Source organism: Ceratosolen solmsi, unplaced genomic scaffold (assembly GCF_000503995.2).
Source record: "Ceratosolen solmsi marchali unplaced genomic scaffold, CerSol_1.0 scaffold58, whole genome shotgun sequence".
Lineage (NCBI taxonomy): Eukaryota > Metazoa > Arthropoda > Insecta > Hymenoptera > Agaonidae > Ceratosolen > Ceratosolen solmsi.
This window is the reverse complement of record NW_011948447.1, coordinates 965,276-982,815: the sequence shown is the minus strand read 5'-3', so window position 1 is coordinate 982,815 and position 17,540 is coordinate 965,276. Positions and strand designations below refer to the sequence as shown.

Genomic DNA, 17,540 nt, shown 5'->3' with positions numbered 1-17,540 from the left:
TTAGCAATCGAATCGATCCAAGTAGAAAAAAAAAGAGAAATATGGATGAATATGAGGCGTGAGTGGATCGAAAAATGAGTGCTTACTGATCCTTATTTGTTCGATAGGAAGGTATCAATGTCGGCGATGTGTACCAGGATACGCAGAATATGGCTTCCATTCTGCTGCATCGAGACGCCAGTGGTAAAGTCCTTGTGGTAAGTGGGTAAGGCGCACTTGTGCTTTTCTGTCTTAACATAATGCTTTTTCATAAGAATTTTATGATTATCGGTTGATACGAAGTACACATTGGCCTAGTATACTGTTTGCGGATGTTATAATAATTCTCCACTGAACAATTAGTTGAACACAAAAATATCACAGTAAAAAGGAGAAGAATGAGAACAGAGTTAGAAAGAAATGGTGATCAATTCAGAAGTTTTGAAGTTTCTTCATCATATAGTTGCCGATGGATTTTTAAATGTGTCAATATTCCATAAGAATACTGTGCTCGTTTTCCATTATTTATTCAATTGGAACGTTGTATACTTTTCTCTCCTTTTCTTTGAGTTAAGAAATTCATACTTGCCTGACAGATTTCCGCTCTCAAATTTATTTGTCAATTTTATAATATATAAATAAATCATTTTCATATCATTATATTTTATGATTGTCAATATTTAAAAATAATACAATTTATATACTCACCTTGTGGACTATCTAAGACAAATATATTCATACATGTTTCTCAAAAGACTAAACATTATTTTTTTTATAAAAAGTGACTATAGTATATGATTAAAAACATATTATTTAATAATTTCTTTTAAATGGTATTAAATTTTTGTTATAGTAAATTTTTAGTGATAGTTTTTATTAAAATAATTATTTTATGATAGAATATTAAATTAGATGTTCTACAGTAATATAATCCAATAATTTTAATATGTACGTATTTATTGTAGCTAATAAAAGCATTATAATGAAAGTATTGATCATACGGATTTTTTTTTTAATATAGTACTTGTCAAAAATAACAACAATCAACAGAAAGAAATGAAGTATATATCGTTTTTCTGACGTAATTCAGCTTTTTTTATGTTAATTTTCGTAATTATTTACGAATCCTAATTTCTTTATTCTTTGTTGCTCCCAATAAAGATATAATGGGTTTGGGAAATTCTAGGTGTAATATTTTCACAAATCATGGATTAGTATTTATAGTATTATTGCTTTTTTTAAATTTCATAGATAGATCATTATGATAAAAATGATTTGTGATTATTACTCATGAATATATTTACGAAACCTCTATTATGTAGAAAAAATGTTGATACGTAAACATATTAATTTGAAATATGCACAAATCTTAAACATATTTTATGATCGAAAGAATAAAATAAATATAAGTAGCATTAATTGAAATATATGTGTGGGTAATATGTATGATTATATAATTTGTGTATGTTATTTCAATATAAAAATTAAATGAATAATTTACTCAATTCTATAGTAGAAAGATTTTAAATTCATTAAAAGTCATATCAATTTCATTAATATTAATAACAATAATATTAAGAATTGATATAAATACCATATATTTTTTACTATGCATTAATAGAAATAATACAGCCTATAATTGTTTAGTTTATTTCTATATTGATGAAATTATTTTAATTTACGTATCCCATATAATATATACTTATTTAAATATAGTTATTTAATATAAATTAAGCATAAATAAAAGTTTCCTAATAATTTATTCAACGAATAATATAAAATGTACATATGTTGATTATTCCAAAAAATATATCTATTCTTCAAGTGTCATTTATAGATTTTTACATATTTTTATCAAAACATAATATAATAATAATATTTAGATTTATTTTGGTTTTATTTCATTTGTTTGGTTATACATTATAAATAAATGTTATATTTCCATTTGTTAAAATTAAGATTAGACATTACGATAAGATAAATTGGTTTTTTAAATAATTATAGAAGTGTATAAATGATTACTGAACCTTTTAAAAATTTATAAATAATATTTAAATAAAATATTAGATAAATTTGCTAATATTATTATTTATTAATATTAATTCTCTATTATTAGTACTGATATATATATATATCATTTATGGACCTATTTCGATTTCAATTAATGCATTTTTCTCTTGTTTTTCAAAGTACAATGAAATTTATACCTTTTTTTATATTTTCTTTATTAGTAATTAACTTCATTATTAGTTTCTTGCTGTTTATTGCGTTTCATTTTACAAACTACGCTATAATGATTCAAAGTTGATGATGAGAATCGTTGAGATCTTGCAATTCCGTGGTAGTTGCCACGTGGGGTTAGCATGTACTACATGTAGAGGTAGAAGCTCGTAAATCTCTGGATCCTCTTGACGTAGTGCGCTTGGTGGTGGATGTTTACACGGAGCAGTATGGGGTCGTAAATCTCTGGACACTTTTTCTTGTAGTGCCACGTGGTGGTCACTTGCTTGTGGTCTCCTCCTTAAAAAAATGCACGTTGACACTGGATCCTTGAAATAGTATTCGGTAGTATTGAATTGTTGTGAAACTCTGGTGAGGGATAGGTGGCTATGGCACCTAGTATGAGAAAGTGCGCGTTGGCACTGAATCCTCGATAGAGTGCGTGGTGACACTGAATCCTTGAGAAACTCTACCCGAGAAAGGTGGCTACGGCACCTCGAGCTGTTATGCAGTGGCACTAAGTGACTTGACTGCCGACTTTGCGGAGGGAATTTCCTTCTTCCTTGACAGCTCCAGTGATGAGTGCATGTTCGTTCTCCGCGGCGTTCCCCGTAAGAGAGCACCTCTTTCTTGTGGTCGTCTCCCTTAAGAGCCTTCCTCTGACAACGGCGTCACCACTTAGGGGCGCCAGTCCTTGGTGTCTCCTATCAGAGCGCGCCTTTCCTTGTCGTCTCTACTTGGAGTGCCTCTACCTTCGGCTTCTTCAATTAGAGAGAGTAGTCTATCTCTTGGCGTCCCCGCTAAGAGGGAGCCCTGATTGAAGCGTCTTTGCTTTAACTATGCAAACAACAGTATGGCTAGATTTGACAACAGTGTATGCGATTGTGTACCATTAGATTTTAACTTTAAGATGTAACGACTATTTCCAAACATCTAAGCACCTGAGTTTTCCAGAAGTGTAACGACTTGCGTTTTCCAGGTGTGTAGTGATTTGGATTTAGCAGATATCTAATGACTTGGGTTTGCCAGATGTTGAATGTCTTGGGAAGGGTTCTCGCAATTTTGAACATAACCAAACATGCTAAAGTATATATTTCTTTTAGTTTTTTATTTAGTCAAGCAGTTTATACATAGATTATGCATATATATATATATATAGAGAGAGAGAGAGAGAGAGAGAGAGAGAGAGAGAGAGAAAGAGTCAGACAGCAAGCAAATAGACAAGTTGATTCTTTAAGTTTTGCAGTGTATAGATGATAATTACTTAATTAACTATTCTTGTGAAATATTTAGTTTTACACAAATTGTTCATTTAGATTTGAATGATACATTCTGTCTATTTACTTGCTTGATTTTAAAATAAATTTTTCAAATTTTATCATATCTATTTTGAAAATTATCATTATTGAAGTTACAAAAAAAATACTAAATTTATTTATAACAAATTTGCTGTAGTACTTAATTTAATAATTCATTAAAAATGATATAGCGACTTTTAATATAAAATTGAACCTTAATAAAAATATTTTATGTAGGACGGAAATATTGGAGCAGATTTGGTGATTCGTCCACTTCCCGAGCGAGTGATAAAGGAAGTTGTAAGTAAGGCTTATTATCTGCACGAGCCACATTTATTACCAAACATAACAAGGGCTAAACGCAGTCTCGCGCATACAAATCATCATATTGTATACAAAAAGAAAATATGGGCGATGGATGCCGAGTATAGTGATTTTGGTAAGAAAAGATTTTTTCTAGTATTTTCCTTTTTTATTAAATATTGTTATAGTATTGTCTAAACATAGCTTAATAGAAATTTTCTTTGATATAATTCAAAATCAATCCAATAAATAAAAAAACGTAAGGTATGTATGATTATTTATTTGTAAGAGTATTTTATTTTTTAACTAATTTAATGAAATTTATTTAGTCTTGGAATATATTGTATTTGATTTTTTGAAGATTTTGTAAATAATATGCTTTCCAGATATTTTAAAGAGTTTATTAATAAGTATTAATATAAATATAATTATGACTATTTAAAAATTTATATAACCAATAATAAAGATTAAACTGTAGACATATATGTAGTAAGGCTCTTTAGGTGTAGGGTAATTAATTACAAATTTAGTATTTATACGGCTATTGCAAAATAAATACCAATTACTTTATAATTATGGTAATGATTTTTAATTCTAGGAATAATTTTATAGTTTAATTTGATACAAATAAATGATTCATTATTTTATATTTAAGAAAGAAAAATTTAATTTTTCTATTTAATAATCATACTTTTTATTATCATTACAGTATTATAGTCAATTTTATTATGGTATAGGATAGTACCTAAAAGATATTAATATGAATACATATAATTGAACTTGTAAAAATTTCAAAGAGACTTAATTGACTAAAAATATAATTGAATAAAAAATAAAATCCTTTAAAGATATACTAATGTAATTAAATAATTATATTTAATAAAACATAATATAATAATTAAATATGATAATTTAGAGGAAAAGTTTTATAGTACATAAAATATTTATAAATACTGCAAAGAAATCAACTGAAATTTATTGATAGGACCCAAATTTGTTATGTATTTCGAAATATCTAATTCTCAGAAATAATTTTTTGTCAAATTAGTATCTAAAATAATATTTCATTTTACATCTAGCACAAAATTGAATATTAATAGTTTTTTCATAAATTTTGTTAGCGTTTATGGAACCAGATCGTCTATCTACACGATTCCGATCAAAGAGATCAACTGGTAACAATAGGTCGAAGCGAGAAGCACCATATGTAATTTATCCTGAAATTCTATGCATAGTAGATTATGATGGATACAGGTAAACGTAACATAAAATTTCAAATATTACTTTTACTTGTACTACTTTTAATGTTGTTAGTATACTATTTAAAATGTCAATTCATGATTTCTTTGTATTTTTAGTATAGATTGTATAATTTAAATATTTATCAGTATAAGAAAATCTCATTGAGTATTCCCAGTTTACTATATTCAAATAGGGATTTAAATTTAAAGAGTGCAAGTTTATTATCATTATAAAATACAAAAATTGTTTTCGTATTTCCAATATGTCAATTAATCATTTTTGTTATTAGATTATAATAAATAAATGGAGATTTCTTTTAAAATATTTCTTTTATTTTTATTTAGTATAAATATAACAGTAATATATACGATACATTAAATATAACATAGACAGTTTAATAAATTAAGTTATTTAATTGGGAATTGATTAGAAATAGATATCTATGTCATAATAGTTTTTTTTTTTTTTAATGAAATATCGAATTTTTATATCAATATTTAGTAAAAATGCATCTTAAATAATGCTGTTTCATATAATTAAATGAATAAAAATAGATTCGTTTATCTTAGAATATTCTTTTAATTAACATATGTTTATCACGAAGAAGATTTGCTTAAAATTATTTTATTAATTTAATTGATTATTAAGCATGTAAGAATTAGGAGTAATTTTATTCTTCATTCATTACTTGTACTTGTTAAACACGGTTAATGAAATAAGTTTATTGAAGTTTAATAATACTTATTACTTTGGAACTGTAAATAGATTGGAAAAGTCTCCATTCTACAAATTTTGTTATTAAATCATTAATAGTACTCCAATAAGGTAGATGTTATCATATTTCCTTTAAACGAAATAAAGCGACAGGATTTTATCTTTAATTTTTAGATTTTTTTTCTATTTCTTTAGATTACATGGCGGTGATAATGTGCAGATAAAACGATACTTTGTGTCTTTTTGGAATGGAGTAGATCTTAGGTACAAGTTACTAAAAGGCCCTAAAATACGTATTAGTATTGCAGGAATTATTATCTCACGAGTGAGTAAAGAGTGAACTTTATTAAGAATAAATATTAAGAAGAATATAGATATTAAATTTTCATAATATATATTTATGGATTTTTGAGCATTATAATCTTTGAAAATTAATTTATTCGGACGGTTCTATATTCGTATTTTAATACCTATTCTTTATTTATAAAATCATAATATGCAAATTAATTATATTATTCTAGATTTAACTATAGGTTAAACTTTTGACTAAATATTAATTAGATTAAGAATATATTTATCATAATAAAGTTTTTTTTATTGAACATCGAGTAATAACCATAATCTACATATATAATTTTTTCATAGTTTTCTTTATAATAGTTTAAAACACTATCATATATATATATATATATTCATTTTTTAAATTATAATTATAAAAAGAAAAATGTTTATATTATATTATTAATACGAGAATAGTTAAACATTTGTTTATTTACAAAAAAAAAAAAATAAAAAACAAAAAAGGTATTAATAAATACATAGATTTGATAAAAAAATATTATTATATATGTTATCTAATATTTTCTATATAGAATTTTTATAAATATAAAATATAAATATAACATATACATTTATTTATGTGAATTCACGCATATCTAATGAGAAATTGTGTTAAAATGAAAGTGCAAAAATTCATCGTTTTTGTAATGGCTTATTGCAGGGAAGAGATGCCACGCCGTATTTAGAAAGAAATCGCGTGGGACGAGATGCGATCGATTCGGCAGCTGCTCTGACCGACATGGGCAAATACCTATTTCGAGAAAGAAGACTTCCTGTTTACGACATCGCTGTTGCCGTCACAAAGTAAGCGTGTCTTATTTCTCCGTGATAGATACATTATTTTTATTGAAAAAATTAATATTTCTGCACACTTTTTTTAATTAAGTCACTAAAATTCGGTATATTTGTTTATTATTCTATTATTTTGTACAAAAATTGAAAATTACAATGAATACTTCATTAGTTTAATTGCAATTAATGATAAATTAATTCTCTAATAGTCTTTTAGATTTTAATTGTTGTTTAAACTTGTAAGAATATTTAGTAACGTATTTTAAAACATAAATTTTTAAATTAAAAAAATAGGTAAAATTGAAGGACCGTTAGAGATATTTATTAAAATAATGGTATACTGCACAAGAGCTTTTTATTCTCACTTCAATTTCAATCATTGCCATCGGAAATAAATAATATAGTATAAATGTATTTAAAATATCATAAGCATTGTTAACAATACAGTTATGCAGGTACTTTATATATAGCCCTTCTTTTGAAGCATTTTGATGACTTCATACTGTCCATGTTTTTATTTCGTAAAACAGGTATGATATGTGCCGTCGTAGGAAAGGCGGCCGCTGCACTAAGGGAACTGCCGGTATGGTTTATTATATAGCGATCATGCTTTCCAATTATTATATTTATTGTTTTTATTCTTAATTATTCGCATTATTTAATTGTATTAATATATATATGTATGTATCATTAAGTTTGTGAGCGATTATTTAGTTTGAACGACAGACATTGATTTTGTATATAGTAATCCTATAATTCGGTTTTTTGTATATACATATATGTATATATAAAGTAATGTATTATTTAGTTATAAAATTGGGATAATGTATATACAATCGAGCGATTTTCATTTACATTTATAAGAAGCTTTATAGGGCATGGGCAATGAATTTCTTGATTTTGTCTTTAATTTTTAATAGTATTATATACATATATCTATATATATATATATATATATATATATATATATATATATATATATAAAATGTGGATGAACGAAAAAATAAAATTACGTAGAAATAATGAAAATCGCTTTTCATGGAGTAGATTTTATGGAGTTAAGTCACGTATTGTGAAAGTTCCTCGCATACATCCATTAAGTACTACGTACGTTCTAAATACTTGTAAAACTTCAGAGAATAAAAAGTCTTATTTGTTTGTAATTCCAAATGAATACAATTTTATTGAATTCAACGATTGTAATTTTAAATACTTATGTATAAATATAGAAGTTGTATATATTAATTTTTCAATTATTATTTCTAATTATTATACTTATATAATACTTTATCTTTTGAATCTAACAGTACAAAATATGTATACATGTATGACTTTTCAAATTAATTAATATAAAATAATTATGTATACAAATTCTAATTAATAAAACACATATTACTATTATAATATAGATTTAATATATCGTGTATTATCAAAAAACATACACTTTGTGTAGTATCTAAACATCCTTAATTGAATTCATAAGATTAAACTCCTAATAAAATTAAAAAATAAGTAATTAAATTATATATTTTTAATACTGATGGATCTAAAATATGAATAAAGGTGAACTTTCACAAAGCGTCATACTATTTTTGAAGAAGCATGTACAGTGTCTAGAAGGCTACAGGTCGCGGGTTGTAGATTAATGAAAATATCAATGTAAGAAACATGCAGCACGTAATGGTTTAACACATTCTAACTTTCTTCTATTCAATCCCATTTAAAATTAATTTTAAAGGTATTTAAACACATTCAAGTGTCTCAGTGCTCTTTACCGTTTACCTTTTAGAATACTTGTTCGTTTTTAAAGTTTCATATTTATTTTATATAAATTTCATTTATTCTGTAACATCTTCGCGTGTACATTTCATTAAATTCATTATTCAATATAAATAACAAAACTAAGTTTTGAATTATCAGATAAACAAAATTTTGAGAAATTTCTTTTTATTGAAAATAACCCTTTTATTCTCATCATTGCTTTTAAGAAGTATGTTAATAGCACATGCATCATTTTAACTATTTTTACATCATAATTTAGTGATTTAGTTTGTAATTCAAATTAATTCCAGCTATTAACAGCCGCCTAACTTGTCTCACAAAAACTTAAGAGAAACACGAAGGATCATAAACTACGAGGACTCGTGATGAAATGATGTCCTTTCTTCTACTTCTTTTACAATTATTAATTTTCTTTACAATAATTTCTGAACTATGATTAATAATATGATTATTTAAAACATAGCTTTATATTTTTTTGGAGAAAGGTTTTTCCTTTTTTCCATCGTTCCTAGTTTGATGTTCACGTAGCAGATATGTTGTCATGTATCACGAAGACTGTATACGTTCAACATTATGTCGTTACGTGCACCTTTACTCAAATGTCCCGTGAGACTCGCATGTCAATAACCTTGAGAGATGCAAAATAAGTAACGATGATAAAAGAGGTTTTTTTGTTGTTGCGTTACAGATTAGATATGTGCAGGAGGCAATATGCGAATGACGTGTGCAATAGAGGAACCGCAGGTATGTTTGTTATGAGAAAAGCACAAAAAGTGAAAATATTTAATAAAAAATATCATAATTCAGCTCGTTAAATTTATGTGATGAGGCACTTTATTCTTTATTTTTCTTTTTTGTATGTTACTTCATTATTTTTTACTTGATTTATATTTACGCGTTTTTAACGCTTTTTTCTATTATATAGTTTATTCAGTTATTTCTTTTCTTATATTTAATTTTATAATGCTCTTATCAACAATCTCGATTCTAAGCTTTCACTCTTTTCCCTTTTATTCTATTAATCGTATATCTACGATTTTGCGTTTGGTTTTTACTCAATCTTATGTGTCTCTTGTTTACATTTTGCACACAATTTCTTTACCTTTTTACTTCTTATTATTATTTATATTATTTTTTATAATATAATTTAAAACAAAATTAAATTATTTTAAAATTATACTAGTTTATAATATTTAAAAACATGCATTATTGTTAAAATATATATGAGCCTTTGAAAAAATATTTGTTAAATGTAAGTATATGACTGAATAACTAGAGTTCGCAAGTTTCATCTTTATTATTTACTTATTTATTAGCGTTAACTGATATGATGTATTTTGTAATTAATTCTTCCGTTAATATAGGTTGAAAGTAACGTAATGATATTTACGTAAATAATTACAAGACATTGCGGTTTCATTAAATACGTGACATGAGATTTTTATTTATGACAAAGATCCTCTCGTATTCCTACTATAAAATAAATATCTGTTTTCTTTCTTGTAATATTCTTTTAAGATTTTTTTGCTTTTTGGCTGCCTTACTCACGTGGAATGTGATCGGTAAGTTTTTAACTAAAACAAAGAAATCACTGGTGAAATTATTTGTACAATTAATGCTAAATTAAATTACTAGTTATTCTGATTTAATATAAGTCAAATCGTTAATAGAAATATTTAACAAATATACAATATGAGATCGTAAAATTTGATTATATAATAATTAGTCACGAAGTTTTACAATTAATTTTTAACTTTTGATGTAAGTGTAGTATACAAAAAGTATAAATGCTTAGTATTAGAATAAATAGATAGAACAAGCTCGGCCTATTGAATTAAAATATGACTTTGTCAATAAACGTATCTTCATGATAAAATTATCACCAGATGCATGCCGATTACATGGAAAGCCCAGGACCCATCTAATATTTATTATTATGTGCTGCAAAATAATATTTAAACGTACTAATTTTATACAAGCAAAAGCTTATAGTAATTTTATTTTCGATATTATTATCATTAATAAAAATATAATATATTAACTATTCTAACATTTAATTAACAAAAAGTGTCTTTATTCTAAGAAAATATATCGTTTAAAAATATATAATTATTTTCATATACTTGAATATTTTAAAAAAACTTAAATACAATTTATTCTGAAAAAATATATTATTTCTTCATATGCAAAAAATAATGACACTTTTATATATAGCTATAATCTTATTCTTGTATTAATTTAAATAAAACTGCGTGATAATGATAATCTTTAATGCTGAATATAGTAAACGAAGTAATTAGCTTCTTTAACTCTATACTACAATACTTATTGCAATACACAAAATGTTTTGCGAGAATCGGCTGATAAATATTCTTTACATAGGTTTTGCGTACGTGGGTGGAGCTTGTGTTGTGAACAAGAGACTTGAAAAAGTTAATTCAGTGGCTATAATTGAAGATACTGGCGGTTTCAGTGGTATTATCGTTGCTGCTCACGAAGTTGGACATTTGTAAGTAAATTTTCATTTAATAATATAAGCATACTAAACAGTTTTTCTTAATAAGTAAAATAATGGTAGTAAAAAATCATATAGATAATTTAAAAATAATTTATTAAATTCAAATTTTTTAATAAATTACATTTACGCATAATAATAACTAAAAAATAAAAACTTTTAAATTCATATATGTGAAAGTTTTTATGTCTATACACCTTTAGATAATAAAATTATTTGCTATTTATGATTAAAATTATGTATGTATATAAATATCAATGCTATTATGGCGTTGAATTTGCAAAATATATTTATTTTATATTTGATTTTAAATTTGATTTCAAATAAATGCTCTTAATAATAGTATTAATGTCATTTCTTATTACTGATATTTAGTTTTACTTTTTTCGAAAATATTTTTTATATTATATAATATATTATACTTTTATTTAAAGAATTTTTAGTTTGAAAATAAAATAATTCTTCGAATGCTTCCAAAGAATTATTTAATGAATTTCTGCATAATATTATAGTTTATTCAAAATTTAGTAGTTATAGTTTATGTATTTTTTTTAATTTCTTAATATTGAATAATGTTTAAATAAAACATGATTAAAAAAAGAATTATTATTAATTTTAAATATTCTTTAATTATAATGATTTATTGTTTGTTATTTGTATTTCAATATGCGGAAAGTTCTTCCATTATAATTATTATAATATTTAAACTGTGGTAGAAGAAGTGATATTAGAAGTAAATTTTGAAAATATTTTAAATTCTAGGCTGGGTGCAGTACATGATGGCTCACCACCACCGAGTTACCTTGGTGGACCAGGAGCTGAAAAATGTCGTTGGGAAGATGGATATATTATGAGCGATCTCAGGCATACCGAAAAAGGTTTCAAATGGTCTCACTGCAGTGTTTCATCCTTTCATCATTTTTTAAAGTAAAAAAATGAATGTTTTTTTTGAAAAGTTGATAAGAAGTTATTTAACAATTGAAAAAATAATGTACAGTACAATATAATACTAAAAAAAATTCTGAAACTAATTCTGAATAATAATAATCTCTAATTCTGAAACTCCAGTTTATTATTGAAAATGTAATTATTCATATTATTCTTTAATAACATTAAACGTTAGGTTTATATTTATGTTCTTTAAAGTGAATTTTCTTTAAATAAATGGTATAAAATTTGACAGTTTGGTTTTAGAATTTTTCATAATGATTTTCATTTTTAGTCAATGTTTTTTCAGATTAAAATATACTAAAATAAAGAAATTATATAATATGTCATAAAAATTTAGTGGAGATACCGCGACCTGTCTTTACAATGCTCCTCACGAGGATGAAGCGCTTTCAAGAGTATTGCCAGGAAAATTATTGTCACTTGATGCTCAATGTCGAAAAGATCGTGGAACGAGCGCGTGCTTCGTAAGAATTGTTGATCTTAATTTTTTGCTTAATCGATATATTATTTTATGTTATTTATTCCTACGTATATATTTTCTTAATAGAAAGATGATCGAGTTTGTGCTCAGCTATTTTGCTTCGATGCTAGTTCTGGTTATTGTGTGGCTTACAGACCAGCAGCTGAAGGTTCTCCCTGTGGAGATGGTCAAGTACGATAATTAATTTTATATTATTTATTTATTTGATAATGAAATTATTAAACAATAGTCAACTGTAATTAAAGAAAATATAATTGTGGTAGACTTTTTGTTGAATAATGCAGTAAGAATTTTTTACTTATTAGAAGAAATATTATTACCTTCTAATAATAGGTAAAACAGATTTATTTCTTTTATAAATTTACAAAAAAACACAATGAATAATTACAACTATTTGAGTAGAGATGGATAAATTAGAGCTTTGACCTACTTGTTGCTTGTATATATTAAACAGTTTGATTGTGAATTAATAATAAAAATATTCTTATAATATATTTATTCGGCATATTTTATTGTTTCCAGTACTGCTTAAATGGCAAATGTGTAGCTGAACACGAGAATATTATTCCCGATTATACACAGAACGTGCCGACGTATGTACGACGAGAAAATTTTTATAACGCTGCTACGCAAAGTCGGCCTTTCTATACGCGATACAATACCAGTACAACAGAATACAGGTAAAACAAAATATACGAATGATGAAATTTATCTGAAATTATGATTTAAATATAAAAGTAATAAAAATATGACATTTAATAGAATTATTACATGTAATTTAAGTTGTTTATAATGTTATTTTTATGCTTCAAAATTGAAAAAAATTGTATTAAAATCCTAATTCTAAAAATCAAAATAAGTTAATACCGATTTAATGGAAATTTCTTTCAGTTCCTCTAATAGATCTTTATAACATCTAATGATTTGGAATTTTTATTTGAATTATGCATTGTAAGACGTAAAAAATTATGAAAAGATTTATATAACAAATGTTTATTGAAATTAATGAGAATATGAAAGTTAGGAACCTGATTTATCGACTATTTGACATCCTTATTTTGCTTTTATAGAAATAATTTTATAAATTTTTTATATTTGATTTTATATTTCATATATTAAAACTTAGTAAAAATGTTGTAGAACAATTAGAAAAATATTATTTCTATAATTTAAATTTTTAAAAATTTGAATTTAAATTAGAAAAATACTATATATATTAAAAACAAAGCATTTAGATGAATGTGATGGACACATATATATTTATGGGTATATATATATATATATAATATATATATGTATTTTGATCATTTTTTAAAATTTTCATTAAAAAGAAATATACGTTAAAATAAAAGTGACTTTACTGTACACGAACCTATTATTACACGTAACCTATGATTTTGTCGTTAAAACAGTACTTTCATATTCTTTCATAAATTGACATCTAATGCTAATACAGGAAACGACATAATTCCCACGATTAACTCCTCTCTATTCCTTATAATCCAAACAAAAATTAAGAAAGCTAAACACAATAGAATAATACAAATATACTATACAGGTATCCATGGGATGGTACTACACGCAGCATTTATCAATCAATGTATAAATATACAACACCGTACTCGAATTCAATCGCGTCAACAATCGCGACAAGGTCTCCGAACCTGTCTACGTCGTACTATCCGACGACGCCGACATCATATCCGCGCTACACCCACTCGACTGTCAGTAACTTCATTACTGATAATTATTATCGGATATATAGTTATGGTTACAATAACGACTTTATTAATAATAGTAATTATTATAATATTAATGCGTATACTACTGCCACGACTAGGAGGACGAACATTTACGATTATTCACACGCGTATGATATCAAAGATAATGAGAGCCCGAACGAGGTTAGCTATCCAAAAGTCACTCCGTTCAGATATAAGAGTACCGCCAGATCAACATCGATCGCGATGACTAGCAACAATGGCGTCCAATACGCTCCACAAATTTACGGTCATGGTAAGGATGGAGCCCATCGACAAAACTTTATAAGCAGACTATGTCAAAGCTATTCTTTTCTTTAAAATTTTTTCGGTACTCCAATTGTTTATTGATTTATTATTTCTATATCTTTGCAACATTGTCGAATTTGTGCCTCAATTACTTTGTTATCATTTCAAAATTCTCTCATCTTTTAGTTGAATCGTTCCAGAATCTTTCAGCTAAGGCAATGTTTTTCACATTCTAGGTTTTCCTTATGTCTAACGGCTACAATACTACTGTTATTCCTACTAAATCCTATGTGTATTCTCTACACTTGTTCATTTAAACTTATGCATTCTCTTACAGAAGTATTATTTATTCAAGTATGCTGATACATCATATTTTACAAAATGATCTATAATTTTGGAATTTTCCACCAAAAATATGCTTATTTTTATTATATACTATTAAGTATTATTATTATTATTATTAAATTTATAATATATTAAGGTTTTTTTATACAAATCTATATTTTAACACTTTTAGCTAAATTATTCTGTATCTGCTATATTATTTATAATATGTTTATCTTATAAAATTTTACTTATCTAATTCTTAACTAATTCATATGACATGTATTAAATTTTTTAGATTTGTATATAATCTCGATATTTATCCAGAATTCTTATTTTTAATAACATCTTTTGATTTTATTGTAATTTAAATGTGTACATTACATTCATAATTATCATTTTTTAATGTCTACCAAACTATTCTTTCTCTAATAATAAACAGTTTATCTCAATAGGTATTAACTAATATAATCTGAACCGTTAAGCATTTGTTAAACTCTATTTATTTAACGTTAATATCTTTTTTTTCTAAAAGTATGCTATTTTAATTAATTCATTAATGATAGAAAATATATGATTAATTTAGTACAAAGAAATTATAGAAAGAAATATAAGAATATTGTTAAGAAGGAATTATTAACATTAGAAAAACTATTAATTTTTTTCTAATATTATGTAAATATAAAAAAAATCATTCTAAATTCAAAATAAATTAAATGCAATTATTGAAATGTTGGTTATTATTTCAAGTTTCATATAAATAAGTTTGGTTCTAAATAAAGTGTTTACAACGGGGTATATAAGAGATTGCATAAATCTTACATATAAAAAACACTGCAAGCCATACATTTAGCTACTATTTAATTTTTAATTACTATTTAATTACTATTTCTAAAATATCTAACAAATATTTATTTATATAAATACTATTTCTATAATATGTAACAAATATCTATAAGTCTATCTATAAATTTTATTACTTTTCATTTAATAGATAATAACGTTTTAATTTTAGAGTAAAATAAAATCCTTTAAAAATAAAATCTTATAAAAATAAAAAATTAAAATAAAATATTTTTTTCTTTTATTATTTAATTTTATTTCATAGTAATATATTATTACAAAATTTTTTCTGGAATACAATATTACCTAAAATAAAAAAAATGTGCAAAATCAAGCAAGAGTGAAAATGATTTTTTCAATATCATATTATATAACATTATTATCGAATATTATTTAACATTTCAATATAATAATGAAATATAAAATATATAGTTAAAAATTATTGAATGAAATAATTGTATTTTTATATATTAATAAATAAGGTTTAGTGAAAATAATAACCATATGAATAATTTAATTTGAATACGAATTAATTATTGATATGGCGAAAAATTGTTCTTCTAACACTAGTTATATCTGAACATTGCTATTTTATTGTTGTAATAATATCTTTTTAATAATTACAATATTAATGGATATTTTCATATATTTTATTTGGTGAATGCAGAAACAGAGGTAGATGAATGTCAGGACGTGGGGACAGATTGTGCGGAGCTGATCGACAGGCTGAGGACATGGCTGTGCCATCTGCAATCAGTGAGAAGACGTTGTTGTGCATCCCTCAAGACAATTTGCTGAAAACTAGCTGTAAACAGAGAAAAGAAAAATGAAAATGCGAGTACCAATATTAAAAGAATGTGAAAAGCGAGGGTATCAAAGTGAAATGCCGAAGTGCTCTCCTGATGAAAAAGCACAATGACTGTTAACGCAATGCAATCGATTCGTTTCGTAGAAAAGTGTGTAGCAGATTATTTTTTATTTTTTGTTTTTGTTTTTCAAGTGAAAGATGAAGAGTAGTGAATGAATGTAAAAAAGAATAATATAAGAAAACTGAGTCAGAAAAAGAAGGAAGGAAGGAAGGAAGGATGAGCACGGCTGGTTACAGAAGTTAGAAGATATACGGAAATTTTCCTTTTTTATCCTTACCCCTTTTCTCTTTCTATTCTTTGCCTTCCACGTATATCTTTATTCTTGCTCTTTCTCTATTGATTGGTGTTAATAAAATGCGTCAATCCGTGATATTTGTAGGAAATAGATCTTCAGCCAGGCAAAAAGGTACCGATCGATAAATGGATAAACAGATACATAGGTAGATAGATAAATAGATACGTAGATAGATAGACAGATAGACAGATATATATATATGATATATAGAGAGGGAGAGAGGCAGAGAAAAAGAGAGAAATATATTGTTTTTCTGCGTTTTGGATGAACTCGCGACAGCTTAACGCTTCTTTTTTCGCATGGAGGAATCGCCTGGACTATCCCTTTATTTCCAATCTTCTCCGCTCCTTTCTATACTTTTCCTTCTATTTTTTTTTACGTCTGAGTCTGTATTTATGTGCGATATCGTTGAAACTAAGCTCAAAGCACAAGAGCATATTTCCAATTTATTTTATTTTATTTTTTTACTATAAAGTACGTTTTTGCGTCGAATAAATGAACGATAATGTCTCGACATAACCCCGACAGTTTAATATGTATGTTTTAATTAGAACATTATAAATTACCGGCGCAGCCCTTGTGAA

The 17,540-nt window shown here is 25.4% G+C and overlaps 1 protein-coding gene across 2 annotated transcripts in view; it reads left to right on the top strand.

The window, feature by feature from the left end:
- sona (sol narae metalloprotease) overlaps positions 1 to 17,104 on the top strand; it is an 84,446-nt gene extending 67,342 nt beyond the window's left edge. Inside the window, exons 5-17 of one of the 2 annotated variants that reach the window (XM_011504660.1) lie at positions 108 to 197; positions 3,735 to 3,936; positions 4,922 to 5,054; positions 5,952 to 6,081; positions 6,757 to 6,899; positions 9,358 to 9,413; positions 11,052 to 11,178; positions 11,947 to 12,111; positions 12,473 to 12,599; positions 12,683 to 12,787; positions 13,139 to 13,296; positions 14,175 to 14,632; positions 16,460 to 17,104. In XM_011504660.1, the coding sequence (XP_011502962.1) occupies positions 108 to 197; positions 3,735 to 3,936; positions 4,922 to 5,054; positions 5,952 to 6,081; positions 6,757 to 6,899; positions 9,358 to 9,413; positions 11,052 to 11,178; positions 11,947 to 12,111; positions 12,473 to 12,599; positions 12,683 to 12,787; positions 13,139 to 13,296; positions 14,175 to 14,632; positions 16,460 to 16,590 (2,025 nt within the window). In that variant the 3' untranslated portion in view covers positions 16,591 to 17,104. Of the gene's footprint in view, positions 1 to 107; positions 198 to 3,734; positions 3,937 to 4,921; positions 5,055 to 5,951; positions 6,082 to 6,756; positions 6,900 to 7,417; positions 7,471 to 9,357; positions 9,414 to 11,051; positions 11,179 to 11,946; positions 12,112 to 12,472; positions 12,600 to 12,682; positions 12,788 to 13,138; positions 13,297 to 14,174; positions 14,633 to 16,459 lie in introns of both variants that reach the window. The other variant, XM_011504661.1, reaches the window with a different exon arrangement.
- Positions 17,105 to 17,540: the final 436 nt, after the last annotated feature.